Source organism: Medicago sativa, chromosome 1 (genome assembly GCF_051527215.1).
Source record: "Medicago sativa cultivar Bolivia chromosome 1, Bolivia_mono, whole genome shotgun sequence".
Lineage (NCBI taxonomy): Eukaryota > Viridiplantae > Streptophyta > Magnoliopsida > Fabales > Fabaceae > Medicago > Medicago sativa.
In genome coordinates this window covers 26929491-26949945 of record NC_140749.1, presented here as the reverse complement: position 1 = coordinate 26949945, position 20455 = coordinate 26929491, and the positions used below count along the sequence as shown (strand labels likewise).

The 20455-nt window shown below is 34.3% G+C and overlaps 1 protein-coding gene across 1 annotated transcript; it reads left to right on the top strand.

Annotated features, from left to right (window-relative positions):
* Positions 1–16556: 16556 nt before the first annotated feature.
* LOC146953878 (non-specific lipid-transfer protein-like) lies at positions 16557–17441 on the top strand. The gene is made up of 2 exons (XM_085712136.1): positions 16557–16975; positions 17193–17441. Exons 1-2 carry the CDS (start codon positions 16623–16625, stop codon positions 17200–17202), a joined length of 363 nt encoding a protein of 120 aa, XP_085568262.1. The 5' UTR covers positions 16557–16622; the 3' UTR covers positions 17203–17441.
* Positions 17442–20455: the final 3014 nt, after the last annotated feature.

Below are 20455 nucleotides of genomic sequence, written 5' to 3'. Positions count from 1 at the left end.
ATTTTTCATTCTTTCATTTTTCAATCCCATTTTTGCCTGAACCGCCCTTTCGGGTTTTCGATTCACCGGGAATAAATTCTTTTCATTGCCCCATTTTTGCCTGAATTGCCTTCATAGATTGTCAATCAGCGGGGTGCTCATTTTTGCCTAAGCCGCCCTTTCGGGTTTTCAACTTAGCGAGCTTTTTATTTGCATTTTTTTTACTTTCATTCTGTTTTTTCATTCTTGCCATTGACCACAGTTTGTCCTGGAGAGATTGTATGTTCATATTGCATGTTGAGATGGATGTTGATGCATGTTTCACCTGTTCATAAGTGCATGTTTGTTGTTTGCATAAAAAGATTTTTTTTTGAAAAAAGATTTTTTTGAAATTTTGCTTTAAGTATTAGCATCACAAATAGAAGAAATTTTGCAAGTAGAAGAAGTGAGAAGTCCAAATAAATGGGCGCAGGCTCAAATTGATGTAGGAGAGTAGTAACCGGCCGAGGGCGCAGCTCCACAGATCTAAAAAGTTTGGAAGATGGTAATCATATTTGAAAGGATACATTGAACACAATAACATTGTTCTCACTAGCAACTTTGAATTCATTTGTTCGAATGCTTGAATGGTAGACACTTCCGGATTGCAGATGCTTTGAAACACAGATGTTTTGGAGTTGTAAGTACGTTGAACTGGAGATGCTTTGAATTTACAGATACATTGAACCACAGAGACTTTGCATTGGAGATGTCTTGAATTTGATACGCCTTGTAGAGCAGAGGCTTTATATTAGAGGTATTCCGAACTGGAGTCCTCTGATAGATGACGTTTTGAATCGGGGTCCTTTGATAGCTGAGGTGCCCCAAGTGAGTCGTGACTGACTGATACAGTTACTTGTCTTTTCATTTCAATCTCATTTTTGCATGAACCGCCCTTTCGGGTTTTCGGTTCATCGAGACGCTCATTCTTGCCTGAGTTGCGTACAATCTCAGCGAGCTTTTCATATTCATTTTTTTGTCCCTAATTTTTGCCTGGATCGCCCTTTCGGGTTTTCGATCCACCGGGAAGCGCATTTTTGCCTAGGCCGCCCTTTCGGGTTTTCGACCTACCACGCTGTTCTTTTCATTATTTTTGACAAAGTATTTCTTGACTGCATCAGTATTCACAAGGCGAGAAAGTTCAACACCATTCATGATTGCACGAGTCATTACACCACTGGAGAAAATCATCCTGACGACATATGGGCCTTCATAGCTCAGCCTCCACTTGCCCCTGGAGTGGGCTTGAAAATATAAGACCATACTTAAACATGAGATCTCTTTCTTGAAAAGCACCGAGATGGACTTTATTGTCGAAAGTTTGATCCATCCTCCTCTTGATATAATTGACCATGGCACAAAGCATTAACATTCGAATTTAGCAGATCACATTTGTTTGAGCATCATTTAAACACAGACAAACTTGCCTTCCATGAGAATTTTCATTGACATGATCATGACTTCCACTAGGAGTACTGATTCCATTCCATATACCAGAGATAAAAGGATTGCCCAGGTGAATCTTGTCGGACCCGATGCAGTTGCTTTGTCATTAATCCTTAATTTTTGCATAGATCGCCCTTGCGGGTCTTCGATCTATCAGGATAAACTTTTTGTGTCTCTAACTTTTGCATGGACTGCTTTAGTCCATCGAGACGCTCTTTTTTGCCCAAGCCACCTTTTAGGTGTGTGACTTGTCGAGCTTTTGAATTTTTTTTTATTTTTCTTTCTCTTTTTTATTTTTATTTTTGACAAAGCATTCGTTGACTGCATTGTGGTTCATAGACATGCGAACTTGTCATTATCATTTGGAACTAGGCATCCCTTTGCTCTTGTTGATGTGTATTGAAGTACCATATCCATGCCAGACTAGTGGTAGCTCCCTGAATCAGTTTTTTGTAAGCAAATGTTCCTGCGGGACAATCTTCTTGATGCTCATATTTGCAGCTCAGATGACTAGAATGTTCCGGTGGGCGATATCTTATTGGAAAACTTCTCATCTCCAGCTCTTTCAGCTTCGAACATAGGAACTCAAAGTCGAGAGAGAGCACATTGTTACAGTGTTCAATGGGTTTATTAATGCATGCTTTGATTTTGAATAGAAATTATGATTATGCAGGTATTCAGAAATGATCAAAGTGAAGTAAATTTTTTTTTACGGTTTTTTGGTATTACCATTCTTTCCAAAGAAAGCACAAAGTAAAAAAACAAAGCCGCGATAGAAACGACTTTTTATTAATGATGCAAACACATGAAGCAAAGTGCCCTAAATATGTTCACTTTCGTCTTCGGGCGAGACGAAAGGTTTTTTTTTATATTTTTGAAAAACAGCAAACAAACACAATTATCAAACAAACAACCAGTAGAAAACATCAACAAAACATCTCAGTTGCGGCTGAATATCCCATGTATCAGCAGTAGGCGCCATGCCCCTGGTTCCCAAATTGACTTCCACATATGGACAGAAAGATGTTATCCTCAACCAATTTCTGGACTTCCATTTTCACAGAAAAAACAATGCTCGAGCTCAAGGCTTCGTGCCCCTTGGTGCAAGGTGTAGTAATGGTCGTGTCTTGCCAACAACAGATGCATGATTTGAAAGAGAATTGTCTCGGACATTTGAAGTATTATTTTCAAAAGTTAACTCTCCCTTGTCTATCAGCTTCTTCACAATATACCTCAGAGTATAGCATCCCTCAACATCATGGCCCCTAGCACCTTGGTGAAAAACACACCTGAGATCGGTACGGAATTCGGGATGCATAGGATTGGGTGGAGGTTTGCCCTTCCTAGTCTGACAATGACCTTTAGCAATAAGAAATGGGAGCAGTGTAGCATATTGCATTGGTATAGGAGGAAAGATTTGCTTAGGTTGGGGACCCTGATGTTGCCGTTGAGGCTGTTGAGATTGTTTGAGATTCTGTTGTCCTCGATGATGGTAAAGTTGAAACTGGGTCTGATAACTGGGACTTTGAGCAACTTTGATTACAGGTGTAACAGTAGCAACATGTTTCTGAGCAGCATGGAAGACAGGTATCACAGTTGCAGTAGATTGATGACCCAGGTTTTGGGCAGCCTTGATAATAGGTATAACAGTAGCAGCATTGAAGTTCACCATACTCGCTCTTTGTTCTTTCTCTTTAGGACCATCAGTGGGATCATTTCTTCTGACCAGGTGCGTAGGCATTGGAACCTCAAAGACATGGGGAAGAGGTACTTCATCAAGACCATAGAGCACAGGCATATGTTGGGGAGTATTGGCAACCTTCGTCAGAATCGGAACAGTAACATCAGGTATTTGAGCTTGAAAGCTGGCTGGTGATGAGAGTGTCGGCTGACCCTGTGCGGCTACCAATATTGTCACCAAGGCGCTTAACCTCTCCACCTCCCCACGGAGTGTTGTTACTTCCTCGCGAAGCTCCTGGATTTCTTGTTCAAATGGACTCATTCTGATTTCTTGTTTAGCCCGAGTGTTTTGCAGTTGTAGCTTGACTTTAGGCGGCAGAGACGACCCTTTTGTAGGAAAGAGAACACGTGAGACACGAACGAGAAACTATGAATGTAAAATGATGCATGATATGAAAATGCAAAAAGACTCTTTTTTTGTCAGAAGACTTGTCAAAGTGGTTGTGAACATCACGGAGAAACACGGTTTTATTTGAAGATCTTGAGCAAAACTAAAAGTTTAGTTGAGATGGTATCACTTGGTGTTCACATCCGTGATGTTCAAAAGATGACTTGTCTAAGTCCTCCGATAAATGCATGAAAAAAAGTTTATGCATGTATGCATGTATGCATGATCACATTCAAGCACGGAGAAAACATGGTGGGTTGAGGTTCAAAGTCAAGGAGTCATGGGTGGACACGGTGTCCGGTGAATCTAGGGCTTTAGGAGATAGTAAACGGGTTCTAAAAAGGTTCCCAAGTTGCAACCTCTCCGACGTATATCATGGTGCTACGAGACAAACATTCGCTCCATGATTATCCGTAAGAAGGTCTAACTCGAGTGTAGTATCGCGTGACGACTAAAATTCGAGACAACACTCGGTTTAGCCTCCGCACTACATTCTAGAAAATGGCCATGGATGGGTTCGGTTATCTACGGTTCATAGCGTCATAGAACAATTAGAAGTAAAGTGCCTAAACGTGACAACACACGCCGACAACATCACCCCCAAAATGCCTCAGCTATGTGGGATTGATCGCATAATCCAAAACACGAGGCAACCCCCAGAATGAATTGTCGATTATATCCCCCCTAAATCCTAAGTTCACTCAGCCCGGGTGTAGGACTTTTGATATTCTCACCCCACACGTTTGCAAGAATTTAAACATTTATTCACATAGGAAAACAAGTAAAAGAAATAAGTAAAAACGAAGCGCAAGCGTGGAAATAAAGACTAGGCGTAACTCTCGAATCTCCCCAGTGAAGTCGCCAGCTGTTTTATCTTGGTTTTCGGGTGTCAAACATTGATTACGTTTGAACCTTTTTAACCGTTGATATCTTATTTTTTCTTGGGAAGGGAAAAAGTAAGCAAAACCCTTGAGAATCGAGGTCCGGGAGTTGTTTTCGCTACGGGAAGGTGTTAGGCACCCATAACGACTATAGTATCCTATAGGAACCGTCTTTACTTTCTACGCGCGCGCTTTATTTTTAAATGCTATTTGAAAAGTGATATTTACACCTAAGAGTTTACTAAGTGAAGAATTGGTGGGAGAAGAAAGTGTTTGAATTTTTGTTTTATTTGAATTGAAGGAATTTTGATTCCTTGCCTACGTACCCGTTTAAGGGATCAAATCCACCGTAGTTCTCTTCCAAAAAGGGTTTTTGTTTTTGTTGGTTGATTTTAAGTTTAAAAATTGGAATTTTGAAGAATGGAGATTGAGAGGCCTTAAAGGCATGAGATTTTAAGAAAAAAGTGGGGTTTGATTAGTTATTTGCAAAAACAAGTCAAAGTTGGAATTAGTTTCATTGATGCTTTTATTAAGAAAATAAAGAGAAAAATTCACTTGGAATGTGTTCCAAGAGTTTATTTAAAAAAAAAAATTGAGTGAGATGGTTCAAATTTTTTGTTTAGAAAATTGGAATTTTCTCTAAGTGTAAAACCTAAGCATACATCTAAACATGCAATCTGTAAACATACATCTAAAAATATCTATGTGATGTGTGTGCATGTGTTGGTGCTTGTGTCGGTGTACATCATTAGAGTCCATTGTCCTTTACATCATTGGCCTAGATACATTCTATGGTCTTGCAAGAAATTAAAGGCATAAGAAAAAAAATGTTACAAAATTCCTAGGCTTCACATTCTAAGTCTTGGTAAAATTTAAAGTGCAAGAAATAAAGTGAAGAAGGAGATGAAGTATGGAATGCTCATGAGATGTACGAAACATGAAGTAAAGTGGTTAGTAATAATAGGCATAGAATAGTAGAAAAATTGGCAAAGAAATAAGGCATAATAACATGGTAAAATGGCAAGAAAAGGTGGCGAAAATGCACTTAATAGAACACCAAAATTCCAAAGCAAGCAAGAGACCCATAACTCTCACCTTTTGACATTTTTCAAAGGGTTTTATGTTCAGCCCCAATGTGAGAGTTATGAGAAACACAAGTCAAGGACTATGGCATTTTATTAAGCCTATTTTGCACTAATTCACATGTTAAAGAATCAAGTAACTTGCCATATAAGGAATCAATTATCACATATCACAAACCAGCACCAAAACACCAAATCAATCACTGAACAATACTCCAAAATTATTCAACAAACCACAATTATTATGAACCAAACAATTGGAATTAAAACATGCAAAAAAAACTTCACAAAATTGGACAAAACAACACAAAATTCAAACAATTTCTCCATGTATTTTCTCTAACAATTTTCAGCATACAAAATTAACAAGAAACAATCCTAAATCAATCAACACAAATGCAAAAAGAACTCACCAAATTTTACAAGCTTTTCATCAAGATTTTTCAACAAAAAGTAAAAGAAAAAGCATTAAACCAAGGCAAAATAATTTTCTAGTATTTCTTGATCAATCTTGACATGCAATATATCAAAATGGATCAAAATATACTAGAAAAATTATAGGAATTTTCTTAGAATTTTTCAAAGAGATTTTAGGCATGCAAAGGTCTATTCAGCAGGAAGTAGCGTAGTAAACAGCAAGAAAAACATAAGAAAATAAAGTCTGTGTAGAAAAGAAGCCCAGGCCCAAGGTTAAATGGATCCTGGATCATCCAAACGCATCAGGAGCGTTGGATTAATCCAGCTAGATCTAACGGTTGAGGAACAAGAAGAAGAAACCAAAGTGAACCGGTCCGGTTCAAGCGAACCGAACCGGTTCGTTTACACCTATAAAAGCCATTTTCGGTTTATTTCCTTCATAATTCCTTCTTCTTCCTCTCTCTAAAAATTTCTAGTGAGAGAAGGTCTGCAAGTGCAGCCTTCTTCTCCGATCGACCTCCACCGGTCCGGCGCGGTGGCCGACCACCGCGAGGTGGCGGCACCACCGCGTCGGGAATTTTTTTTTTGCCCGATTCAAAATCTTTTTAGCTTTTTAACAATCCTTTTTCTTTCTAATCACGAATCCGGGCTTAGTTTTTCAAGAAAATCAACGGTGAAGCGTAGATCTAAGTTTGAAGTTTGAAATTTTTTGAAAGAGAAAGTAACAAAAAAGATGAAAGAAAGCTTCTAAATCTTTACCTCAAGTCGAATCCGGTTCGCAAGCGTTCTTCCCTTTCCGGTTAAGCTCCGGCCGCGAGCTTTTTCCCTCCTCCTTGAGCTGGCCGCGCGTCCTCCCCTCCCCTTGGTGATGGCCGAATTCGGCCTTGTGTGTGTGGAGGAAGATGAGTCCGAAAATGGCTTTTTTCCGGTGATGAACAGTGATGAACAGTGACGAATTTGTTATGTATGAGTGATAATGGTGTTGATTGATGATGATTTTTGTGGTTAGTGTTCTTGGAAAATTAGATGAAGGCTTGAATGTTCATGTGAAACTCATGTGATATTCATTGTGTTCTTGATTTTTTTGTGACTTTGATCCAAAATTTTGGAGAGAGAAAAGTGAAAATCTGTTTTTGTGTGATGTGGCAGAAAATGAATAGTGGATTGTGACTCAATGATGAGTTGGCCTGCTTTTATAGGTGTCATGCAGTAATTCCTGACCAATGAGAAAGTGTCATGTGGACTACAAGTGTAACAAACTTTGACTGATCTCTAACTGCTTTGACTTTTGGGAATTTTCTGCAAAAAAGGAAAAATACAAGGACTGGACTGCAATTTTAACAAACTGGACGAAAAATGCAATTTTTAGAAACTTTAGGACTAAAAATAAAAATTTAAAATAAAATTGAATTAAAATTGGTAAACGGAAAATAACGTAAAGTGAAACGATTAAAAATGACAAAACGGACTAAAACGAACCAACTACTAAATGAGGTACTTCAAAGTAACCTCTCTCCGTCAAAATTTCGCGTGAAATGACCAAAATGCCCCTGGGGACTAAAATGACTCGAAACGACTCAAATTCAATTTTAAAATGGTATTTAACAAGGAATTAAAGCAAGAGTTTATACAAGCAAATTAAAAGACTCAGAGACAATTTTTTAGGGATTAAAAGGAATCTTAACACAGGAAATGACTAAAATGCCCCTAGGGGCTAAACTGACTCAAAATGACTCAGATGCAAATTCTTGAAATGGATTCTAACATGGAATTAAACAAAAAAAATCATTCAAACCAATTGAAAGGACTTAGGGACAATTTTTCGAAGATTGAAAGAAATTTTAACATAGGAAATGACTAAAATGCCCCTAGGGGCTAAACAGACCCAAAATGACTTTAAACGTAATTTTTGAAATGGATTTTGACATGAGATTGAAACAAGGACTTATACCAATCAAATGAAAAGACACAAACAATTTTCAAGGACTAAAATGAATTTGAATGCAGGAAATGACTAAAATACCCTTTTTCATGAATTTTGCAAATAACATTGAAATAAGATGTAGAGAAAGATGCAATTGATCAGAGATAATTTCAAATGACTTGGAATGTAAGAAAAAATATTTTGAATGACTTGAAATGCAAGAAAACATGGACAAATACACAATTGAAAGTATTTTCAAACATAGACAGTAGAAATATGCAAATACAGCAGAGTAAAATATCAGGGTAAACAGTAACAAATAGGCAATCTTTCAAAGGTCCAAAGACACATATCAGAGATAGAAAACATCTTGAGAAAAATATTTTTAGGTCCAAAATTAGGGTATAACAGATCACGCAATGGAACCAGATTAGTTATCACTAGGATGGGGAGATACGTCATTGAGGGGAGGGTGATTTCCGGAAGTAGTGTTGGTGATCAGGTTTTTGTATCCAGGCTATCTCTATCACCTTCAGATGTCAGGATTCCCCTTAAGTTTCAATGAAGACAATTTCCTCTGGCTGTATCAGTTGCAATGACAATTAACAAAAGTCAAGGGCAGTCACCAACACATGTATCCTTATTTATTAATTTTATTAGGTCTACAACAACTTAACCAAATAATTTCCCTCTAAAATGCTGCATTAGATTAGCAGCAACTTAACCTAACAAATTTCATCTAAAATGAAGCGCACCAATTTAACTTAACAAATTCCCTCTAAAATGCAGCAATCCCTAATATTTCTCCTCACTGATGAGGTTTTCATTCCTATCATGTTGTGTCATCGTTTGTATATATATATTGTTTTTGTAGACTTTTTTTTTTGACAAGTTGTTGTACACTTATTTAATACGTTTACAAACAGAATACCCTAATTTCCTTGTAAACTCGGCTACCCTAACTTCCATGCAAACTCGGCTATATATAGCAAACCCTAAACCGTGTTTCTCTAAAAAAAACCTAAACTGTGGTAAATTACAAACTCGGCTGACCTAATTTCCATGCAAACTCGACTATATATAGCAAAACCTAAATCGTGTTTCTCTAAAATAAAATAAACCTAAACCGTGGTAAATTACACAGAGAGCAGAAGAATAATATAGATACACGATATGGATTATGCAATGGAACCAGATTAGTTATCACTAGGATGGGAAGATACGTCATTGAGGGGAGGGTCATTTCCGAAAGTAATGTTGGTGATTAGGTTTTTGTATCCAGGCTATCTCTATCGCCTTCGAATGTCAGGATTCCCTTTAAGTTTCAATGAAGACAGTTTCCTTTGACTGTATCATTTGCAATGTCAATTAACAAAAGTCAAGGGCAGTCGCTTAAACATGTTGGTTTATATCTACCAACACCTGTATTTTCTCATGGACAGTTGTATGCTATTGTTTCAAGAGTTACATCCAGAGCGAGGACTAAAGATATTGATTACTGATGAAGATGGTGAAAATACCAATATGACGTCTAACGTCTTATATGAGGAAGTATTTCGCAATGTGTGATGAAACTACATGCCAATGTACTAAGATTTTCATATTTATTTTACCGAATTATTGATAGGATTACCGAATTTTCTTTTATAATATTTTCAGATTTTATACATTTTATGAAGTGTTTTATTTTGTCTATGGATTATCACCTGTTCTTTTTTTCACCGTCACCAATATATATTGCATTTTATTCTTCGTATGTCAATCCCTTAACAATAAATCGCACGGGTCAACAAGCTAGTTCTATTTTACTAGTTCTATTTTACCCTAGTACAGCCGCCCACATCATTCACTTTCACGTGCAGAAACTTTCAGTTTCTCTACAACTCACCACAACCAACTCTCTATGCTTTGATGGTCGCGTAACGAACCCCTTTCTCGATGTATCTGTGAATACTTGTTGTGATCGAAGGGGAAACACTCTTAGAAACAACAGCCGTGTCTCGCCATCGTCACCGATATCTGGTTACTGTCGTTACTTTTTGTCTCTCGGTGAGTCAGTTTTTCGATTCCACTCTCCTTTGTTCTTTCTTAGATTTGATATGCTAGTTCCATAAGGTGTTTCAAGTTCAAGTTTGGTTTTGCCTTTATCAAATATAATGATCATTATGATCTGAACTAGAATTAGTCATCTAAATAGAATGAAATTTGTTGAATACTTGACTTTGGCGTTGCCTTACTATATCAGTGGCAAGAATTAAGACCAAGATTCCCCGAATTTGAACCTACCAGTATCATTTGATTTATATTTCTAAAATTAGACCACTGTTGCTAGGGAATAGAGTTAATTATGTAAGCTATTTTAACATTAACGTATCATCTTATTTTGATGGTTTAATATAGAACCCATATCTATTTTTCTATGTTAAGAATTATGAAGTATTGTTTTATAGTTTAAGCTAAAATCGTATCTATTAAAATTTTCACTACTATTGATTTGAAATATGCAATTGTATTTATATAGGTGTATATACTAACTTTACTATAAAATAAGTTTTAGATTATGAAAAAATGGCTAACAGTTTATTTATACCGGTTACTTATTTAGTATTTAGGGGTTATTTGCCGCTGCATTGACGAAAAAGAGACGATGTCATGTGGAACTATTGAATTTGATTTCTGAAGTTGGGTTAATTATCTCTCGTGAAAGCTTCAATCCAGGTATGGGGTGAGAGAGAAGAGTTTGAGACTATGAGCATACATTAAATGAGATGAACGGAAAAGTTGTATTTCCCTTAACTTCACTCGGGGCTTTCTGCGATAGTTGCAACCCTTGAAAGATAATGAGACTAATGTGCAAATATGGTGTTGTGAGATAAAATAAGAATTAGAAACATTATATTAAGGTGTTGTTTGATTTAAATAATTTTGAATATGTGGTTGCTGAAGAATTTGACACTGTATTATGTTTGATTTGTTGAATCATTTGATGATTGATAAAATTCTGATGTGACTTTAATATGTGTGGTGAATATTGTGTGTAATTGGTGTTGCTATAATTTGCTGCTCCGCTGCCATTGTGATGTTTAAATTAACTGTTTTGTTTGTGATGTTTTAAATTAATTGTTTTGTTGCCATTGAGTTATTGTGGATACTTGATTAGTTTGGTGTCATTGATAGAAATTATATATGACACAATGTATTGTGTGATGTGTAACTACTTGAATATAATGTGTTTGAAATACTTGATGTGATGAGATGAAAATTTGCGACGAAGAATAATTGATGTATATGAGATTTAGATGAACAAAATCGAGATTATCCCATAAATTAGAATAATGATAGTTTCAACCCGGCTTAAGATGTGACTCTTTAAAGGAGTGTCCTAGGCTTAAGATGGGACTCTTTAAAGGAGTGTCCTAAGCTTAAGATGGGACTCTTTAAAGATTTAAAAAGTGAAAATCATTTTTGTCATAAGTGTCTTGGATTGAGGAGAGGGTTTATGAGGTCAAACTTCACCTGGCTTATCAATAATGATAAGACCACCACGATTTCCCCCCGGCTTATCAGTTATGATAAGACCACCATTATATTCCCTTGGCTTATCAGTTATGATAAGACCACCATGATATTCCCTCGGCTTATACGATTTCCCCCCGGCTTATCAGTTATGATAAGACCACTATTATATTCCCTTGGCTTATCAGTTATGATAAGACCACCATGATATTCCCTCGGCTTATCTATGATAAGACCAACATGATATTCCCCCTCCCCGGCTTATCGATAATGATAAGACCACCATGATATTACCCCTCCCGGCTTATCAATAATGATAAGACCAACATGATATGGTGAATTGTCCGTCCATCCACGTGGTGGCATAGTACCATCGATCTCCTGACCAAGTACTTCAAAGTATAACCATACAAAAAGGAAACAAAGAGTCTAGAGTCTAGAGCCTAAGAGCATGCATATCATTGTTTGAATTGTGGCTGAACTGATTGAATGTGATGAGTTATATTGTTGTTTTATATACCTTGATATCATGTGTTAAATATGATGTTTCTTATACTTGATGGTTGAATTATGTTGATGTTTGACGATTTCTTCTAAATCTGGTTTAATATGTTATGGTGTTCCTTTCGACTTCTGGCGTGTTTCTTTCATTTATTTTATACTATTCCATGTTCTGAAAACTCACCGCTTCGTTGTTTGTGTTTGTTGGCTTGGCTCTGCGGTTACGAAACCGTAGTTCTATAGGTTATGAGTCTTAAAGTCAAGTACGTGCTTTCCATGAAGACTTGTCTTGTGTCTTCTGTTATTTTGGGGAAAAAGCACTGCTCTGATAGTGACATGGAAAAAGGGATATGCTTACTTATTTAGTTTTGTACAAGAAAACCATTGTCTATTATGTAAATGAAAGTATTTTTAAAAGAAAAAGATTCGATGTTAACATTATTATAATTTTCAAGGAAGTGAAATGTGAATTATGTTTGTTATGAGTCGATGTGTTATCCTAAATCTTGTGGAAGAATTCTTATATTAATGGAAAACAAATTTATTTGACACTCTCCGCTGCCAATCAAACTCTATTTTTGAATAAATAATAGGCTAAAGTGCGCTTTCCCCCCTAAGCTTCAAAAAGTTGTGATTTTGGTCCCCCTATGTACAAAAACTACAATTTTGGCCCCCTGAGATTTAGCCTCTTTACATCTTTGGTCCTTTTAGTCAATTTTGACCGGTCAACGCCCATGTGGCACGCCATGTGTGTAATTATTGGATTAAAATAAATTAAAAAAGCCAACCAATCATTTTATTAATTAAATAAATGAAAAAGTAATTGAAAAATTTAAAAAATCAGAAGAAAAAAATTAAAATAAAAACTCAATTCCCAATCTTCATAACAATCCCAATCCAATCCAACCCATTTTTTTTTAACAAAACAAAGATGAATTTTAACTCAGGAAAATAAAGATGTGTTGAAAAAAGAAAAAGAAAATAATGGTGTTTTGCTTAAGTTAGCATAAGAATAGAGAGGAAGAGCAGGTTGGAGCATTGAACAACAGTATTTGCCCGCCGAACGTCAAAATAAAACTCTCTTCTGAAAAGTACACACAACAAAACACGAATCCCTTCTATCTCTCTTTGTCTCCAAAACTAACCCAGTTTTTGATGCCATGGATGACAACGACGAATTCAGAGATTTATACACCCCCCTCCTCTGTCCCTCACAGATCCCCTGCGCCGCATCCCACTTTATCCATGATATACCTCATCAAATTGATCCTCCTGAAACCGCCCCAACACAAAATGAGCCGCCTGTTGAAAAGGAACTTGAAATGTCGGATTCGAAACCAGTCACGGTTGAGGCTGTCATTGAAGGCAATGATCCGATGGATCAAGATGAGGTTAAATTTGACATCGAGGAGGAGAACGGAATTAGAAAAAAATGAAGAAATTTTTCTGGGTTGAATTGAGATTGATACGAAGGAATGAAGATGAAGAAATGAAGATTGGGACTTGGGTTTATTTTTAATTTTTTTTTCTGATTTTTTTAATATTTTAAATTAGATTTTTCATTTATTTAATTAAAATATGATTATGTCACATAGACGTTGACCGGTCAAAATTAGCAAAAAGGACCAAAGATGCAAATGGGCTAAATCTTACGGGGCCAAAATTGTAGTTTTTGTATATAGGGGGCCAAAATCGCAACTTTTAGAAACTTAGGGGGAAAAGTGCACTTTAGCATAAATAATAATTATTATTATTTTGGGATTTTGGGATTTAGGGGGTCACAAGGCTCGCCGATCAATTCTCCAGGTTATTTGGTTGGCATCTGCGTGGGAAATTTGGACAGAAAGAAATAACAGACTACTCACAGGCAAAGAGTGCACAATTGTTGAGTTGGTTGATAAAATTAAGTCGCTCACTTTTATGTGGTTGAAGGCGAAGTTTCCTTTTCTTCCCTTTAACTACAATGGTTGGTGGCTTAGTCCTTACACCATTTTGGGCATTGGTTAATAGCTTGTTGTTTTCTTTTTTGTTGCTTTGTTGGTTATAGTTGTAAATACTGATGTGACTTTGGTGTTCTTCTCTGGCATACCTTGGGCTAAGGAGGACCTTTTGCAGTGGTAATATATCTCATTTTTGCCTTTTAAAAAAATTATGAATTTCTAACAAAACATAAACAATTCATATTTAATTCATATTTTGTTATTTTATTTTGGGAAAAATTCTTATAATATTCTAAACAAACCTTCATGAAATTTTTCATTCAAAAATATGAAGGTTACATATGAGTTCATTTAAAAGTTGGGACTAAAAGTGGTGATTGAAAACTTTTGAGGGATTAAAAGTTAAGAAAAATAGAGGAACTAAAACGAAAAGTTTGTATATTTATAGAGAAGAAAAAACATATTTAACCTTAAAATATATATTATTGAGAAAGAGAAAGTGACAACTATTAGATATTTAAAACGAAGAGAAAATAATATGCTTAAGGAAGCCCAGTTACGTAATACTCACTCAAATGGTAGGAAAAAAAATGGTAGAAAACCCAACGAGGAATTTTTTTTCTCTTCTTTCCATTGTTTTTTCTATTAATGGGTTAGGCTTATCCCTCACATGTTTTGTTTCAAATTTTATCTCAAGCAAATTTTTAGCTTAGGAAAACAAAAATAATTATGGGAAATAATGGTGAAATTGACGTGCTATAGAAATTCTGAAATTGACATTCATAGTAGCTATGATGATTAGAGTTGAGCGTATAAGCCAAATCTTATTCAAAATTGCACGATTTTCGTTTTTCTATTTACAATCAAAATTTCAAGCACTACTTGTGAATGAAAGTCTTCAAAAATATAAAGAGGCAATTGATTACGTTAATTTTTATCTTATTATTATTTAATTCACTAAAAGAAAATATCGTTCACGTTAAGTTCAAGTAAGACACATTATTTGGTCAATTCCTTTTCTGTTAATATGGTTGAAAGTGGCTGAATCCATCCAAAGTTCCACATGTAATTCTTAACAAATCTCCTCAATTAAGCCTTTATTGAGTGAACTTTATCCATATATCATGATGCCAGATATGTTTATTTACAAGTAAAAATATAGTATGAGAAGTTATAGATGTATTCACCCTTCCTAAAATTTAAAAACAATAAAATAAAAGTAAAAGCGGTATTCATCTAAAAGTATTTTGTTGAGATGATAAAAAATTTCTTTCAATTTAATTAGAAGATTTGATTTCGAGAAATTTTTCGGAGAGACTTCATCACGACTCACCACTGTTGTACGCGTTGGCCGGGAAGCCACCGAAGGAGATCCAATTGGGGCTATTTCATTTTTGTTTTTGTTGAGATTTGGCTATTTAATAGTTTATTTTTCAGAATAGTTTTTATAATATTTTGGTCCATATTTAGAAACTAAATATTTTATAAATTATTGTTTTGTGCAACCAATTTATATATTCAAATATTTGTAAAAAAATAAATTATACTCTAGTAGTTCACGAGTTTTAATTAAAGACTAATTTTTCAAGGGAATCCAAATTAATTTTTTTATCCAAAAAATCACTTGTCTGACTTTATTTGATTGGTGTACAATGCAAACATTGTAGAGTGTTTATAATTTTCGAATAATGGAATTTTTTTTCCCTAAATATAGAAATAGATACGAGTTTTTGCCGCGTTAAATATCTACTTCTCTGTATATTATTATAAATTGTTTTGATATTTTCGCATATATTAAAAAGATATAGTTAATTTTATATTAGAACACAAAACTATAAGTGATTTTATAAAATTATCTTTCATAAATGACATGTGGAAGAGAGATTAAACAAATAAACAATCAAATACATAAGAGTCTTGCTAACGAATGCCCTAATGACACTCTTTAAGGATTTCTAATTAAAAAACTATTAATTGAAAAAACTTAATACTTCAATTTCTGATGCATTGAATGCGCAAATTTCTATCAAAATTACCATCTAAAATTCTTAAAGAGTATACATTCGTTAGCATTTATCAAAACATAATAAGAAAAAAAACATTAAAGATGTATTGATATTGTAAAATGATATACGCTTGAGAGAGTATAACAAAACAAAAATATTTTATCCAAAATGACATTTAATAAAATACAAAGGAAATATATATACATCTTTCTGTCACTATTATAAGAAAAAATCTAAATTTTAGATTCACCAAATAAATGTTGTATATGGTCTTTATTATAGACCACATACATAATTTAATGAATAAATTTAAAATGTTGATTTTTCTTTATAATAGTGATCAAATGATGTATTTTTTATTTGGATCTTTCTAACCGTGGTCCAGCTCTCAGGACAATGATTAAAGAATCTATAAATAGAAATTTTATCTTAGAAATATAAGATGTTACTTTTGATATCAAATAATGATTACACAATTTTTTCATAAATTTTTTCTTATTTTGGATGCTTAACTAATATCCTTGGATCACTTATTAACATTCTCCTTTTTATTTTGATGATCGTTTACCGTTGAGATATCAATTGTGGGTAAAGTACTCCTTACAAGATAAACGTAAAACATTTCTTCAAAAGATAAACGTAAAACATTGGAAGTTGAGATGTCGTATATTCTCTATAAATAGCCATTAATTAGATAGGCATACCATAACACAACCATTCAACAATATTCTACACTCACTAACACACTAGAATTCACACAATCATGGCTAGTTCAATGCTTACCAAGGTTACTTGTTTGGCTATGATATGCTTGGTTTTGGGCATTCCACTAGCCAATTCTTCCCCTTCATGTCCTGAAGTGCAACAAACTTTAGCACCATGCGTTCCGTACCTAACAAACCCAGGTCCACCCCCTCCCCCTGAACCATGTTGCAATGGGGTTAAGACTTTAAATGGCCAATCCAAAACTCCCCAAGATCGTCGAGATGTTTGCGGTTGCCTCAAATCCATTATTGTGGCCAATCCCGAACTCAATCTTCCTGCCGTTGCTTCCCTCCCTAAAGACTGTGGTGTTGACATAGGCTATGATATTAGCCCTGGCATGGACTGCAACAAGTACATCTCTTACCATCAACCCTCTTTTTCTATTTCATATATACTCTGGTATTAGGGTTTAGGGTTTAAATAAAATTTATACATTCTGGTGTGTTGTTACACATTTACAATATGTTAGGGACTATAATACATGTGTGTGTTTTTTTTAGGAACTAAAAGAAAAACAGTAAAAGATTTGTAAATAAAACTAATATCAATTTCACTTTACTAATTGCAGGATAAAATAGTACTGAGAAGCTTGCGGGGTTGCATGGCGGTTAATGAATAAAGTAATAATTGGTTTTTGGTAATAAACAATACCGACAGAATAAAGGGGATGACTTTACTCTTAAAAAAAAAAGATGGCTTAATTTCTCATGTTGTAAGTTGTAACTGAATCCCCATTTGGGATCACTACATATAATTAAAATAAAATCTGAAATGTTTCAAATCAAAATATTCAATATATGATGGACATTTGGATTTACCGCCATCTCTCTTAATTCTTACATTGAATTGAACTAGTTACATTTTACAGTGATTATTGCTATAGTGTGTACTTGTATGATGCATGAAGTTAATTATATTGAGAGTAATAACTAATAGATTATAGTTAAAATACAACATATTTTGAGGCAAAATATATAAAATAGTGACATAATATAAGATTAACAATCTTTAATAGAATTATAATGAACCGGCAAATTTTTTTCACTGTACCTTGTTTGGTTTTCTCTAACATATTCCTTATTCTTTTTTGAGAGTCGTTCTAGTCTTTTTCTTTGAAAAGTGTAATTGTGAGCCATCATCTTTTTTGTTTATGTTTTTGCCCCTCAATCACTAGGTAACCATAACCATAAAAGTTTGCAATATTTGGATTTAGCTAGATAGTAACTATTTCAATCGAATTGAACTTAATAACAAATTCAACACCATTTCTCTGTTAGATATTGCTTTTAATTTCAATAACCTTATTGGCACACTCCCTTCAAATATAGGGTTTTATATTTTTTAACATCAAAATTTATTGGATATATAATAAAAGTTGCATAACCCACAACTAGCAAAAACTATAAGTGCACTTGACCCACTACAATTATGAATTAAAATAAAGAAGGGAATTCAAAAAAGAGTTAAAGAAGGGGTGATATTAATTTGGCAAACGATCTTATGAGATATGGAAAGTTAGAAATGACAAGATTTTGAACAAGGTAGTAGTTTATGTGGTGGAGGTCACTAAAATTAAAGTGACGACGTAGCATATAGCATTTTAACCCTATGACAACGTCTATTATTTTCTTGTGTAATTTTTTTAATAGAATATCAACGACAATAATTCTAAATTACATTGTTGTATTACATTGTTGTAATACATTATTTTTAGATTTTTCTTTGCAGCACACCAGTTGATACTCGTTCTTACATGGAGAAATTAAAATAGTTTTTTTTCTTAATTTATCCATTAAAGCAACACCTTAAAATCGTTCACGTTGAATTTCTATTTTTATTAAAATAACATATGTATACTAATTAAATTGTTCTCTTCTCTCCCCCAAACAACATTGGTAACAACTAACTTTTAGACCTGACACTACTTCGAAACCTCTAAAAAATGCCTTCAACATCTAAAGATTACACATTGTCGCTTCCTCTATACATAGACTATCATCCACATATTGGAGATGTGAGATCACCATATAATAAAGGAAAATCTTAGCCAGCATGTTAACCAAATCAAAGTAAGAAATAATTAGGTTGGTGGGAGAAATCCCCCAACATGGACCATGATTGGGAGAAATCTCTCGATACCTTTCATGGTGTTTAGGATTTGCACAGATACCTTTCATGGTGTTTAGGATTTGCACAGAAAAAGTGTGACGTGGTATAGTGTTTTTTCATTCCTCTATCGTGATTTTTGCACATCTATTAATGTTAATAATGTATTGTTACGTCAATTAATGAATAAGAAAATATACAAGTTGTACATCAATTGACGTGGTAACATATTGTGGTCGCATGTGGTCGATATCTATACCTATTAATAGGCAATACTTTTTGGTTTGGTGTAGCCTATTTTACATTCCAATTTTATCCTCTAACTTCCACCCATTATGTAACTTCCAATTTTGACAGTATTTTTTCAAATGATAAAGCAGCAGTTTTTTTTTTTTAATCAAAGACAACAATTACTTTTATTGAATCAAAGAGAGCACGTTCATATCAACTTCCAAAAAATCCCCTCTTAACACAGTTTTTTATTCAACTTTATCTTTTCATCAAACCACTAAAAAGATTCATGGCAATTTTCTATCCCAAACTTGCGGGTGGTACAAGAAAGTGTACTAAATATTGTTTCTATCTTTTTCTCCCATTATCTACTCAAAAACAATATTTCCTATTCACATCACTTCAAAATTTAGTTGGTGAAATGGAAAGAGGTTGCTTCCAGGGAAATCAAAACAATTGAAGAATAGTGAAGATCAAAGTGAGTAGAAAGCATCATTGCAAACAAAAGGTATCTAAATTTATATCATAGATGAGATCATTATCTATCTATCTATATCATATATAAACCCAAAGAATTGTTTTGATGTAGCCTATTTTACTTCTCATTTTACCGTAAACTCAAAATGCCATTGTTGCTAATTAATAAATCAAACCCACTTAGAATTGAGCAGTTTTATGCGGTTCCACAATTTTTCTCAAGAGAGACAAACAATTGAAAGGAGCATGAGAGAGGTTATAAGTTTTTACAATTTGTTTGAATTTTTTTTTCCATTAATTAAACTCTGAATTTTGACTGTATATATGTTTCATTCTCACTTTCAATCTATTTTAATTAACGTTTTCATTCGAATGTTGCGATACACTCTCATTAACGTTTTCGTTCGAATCTTACTTGATGCCGATTGCACAATCTATTTGAATTCCTCAGGAACGAAATAGTTTTTTTTTCTTCTTCTTTATATGCATTTGAATTCCTCAGGAACGAATTATATTACCATCATGAATGTGTTTTTTTGGTTAATCCTCTAGGTGCAACAATTGGAGTATGTATCTGCAAGTTATGCTTTGATTAGTTCTTATGTTGATTTTATTTTTTAAGAATGACGGTGTTCTTTTTTATCCACAAGGGCTCTCTACCTCTTGCAAGAGTTGATTGATGGTCCTGATATTCTTCATAATATTTTGTGATGTTTTAGAGTATGTTTTATATCCTGATTTTGTATCTTTGCATAAATATGTATGTGATTTGTACAAAAAATAGAGAACAATGAATGTCTAAAGCATTCAAATGTCTATTACTTTGGAGACAGCGATGACGAAGAAGAAAAAAACCATATCAAATTGGAAATGAAACAAAAATTATCAGAGAGAATATAATATTGGGAAGATTGAGGTATATACATGAATCAAAGTGAGAGTCATTGTTTTGAATATATCTTATGGTACATATTTTACAAAAAATATTTTCTTTATTAGTCTTTCATTTCCTTCATC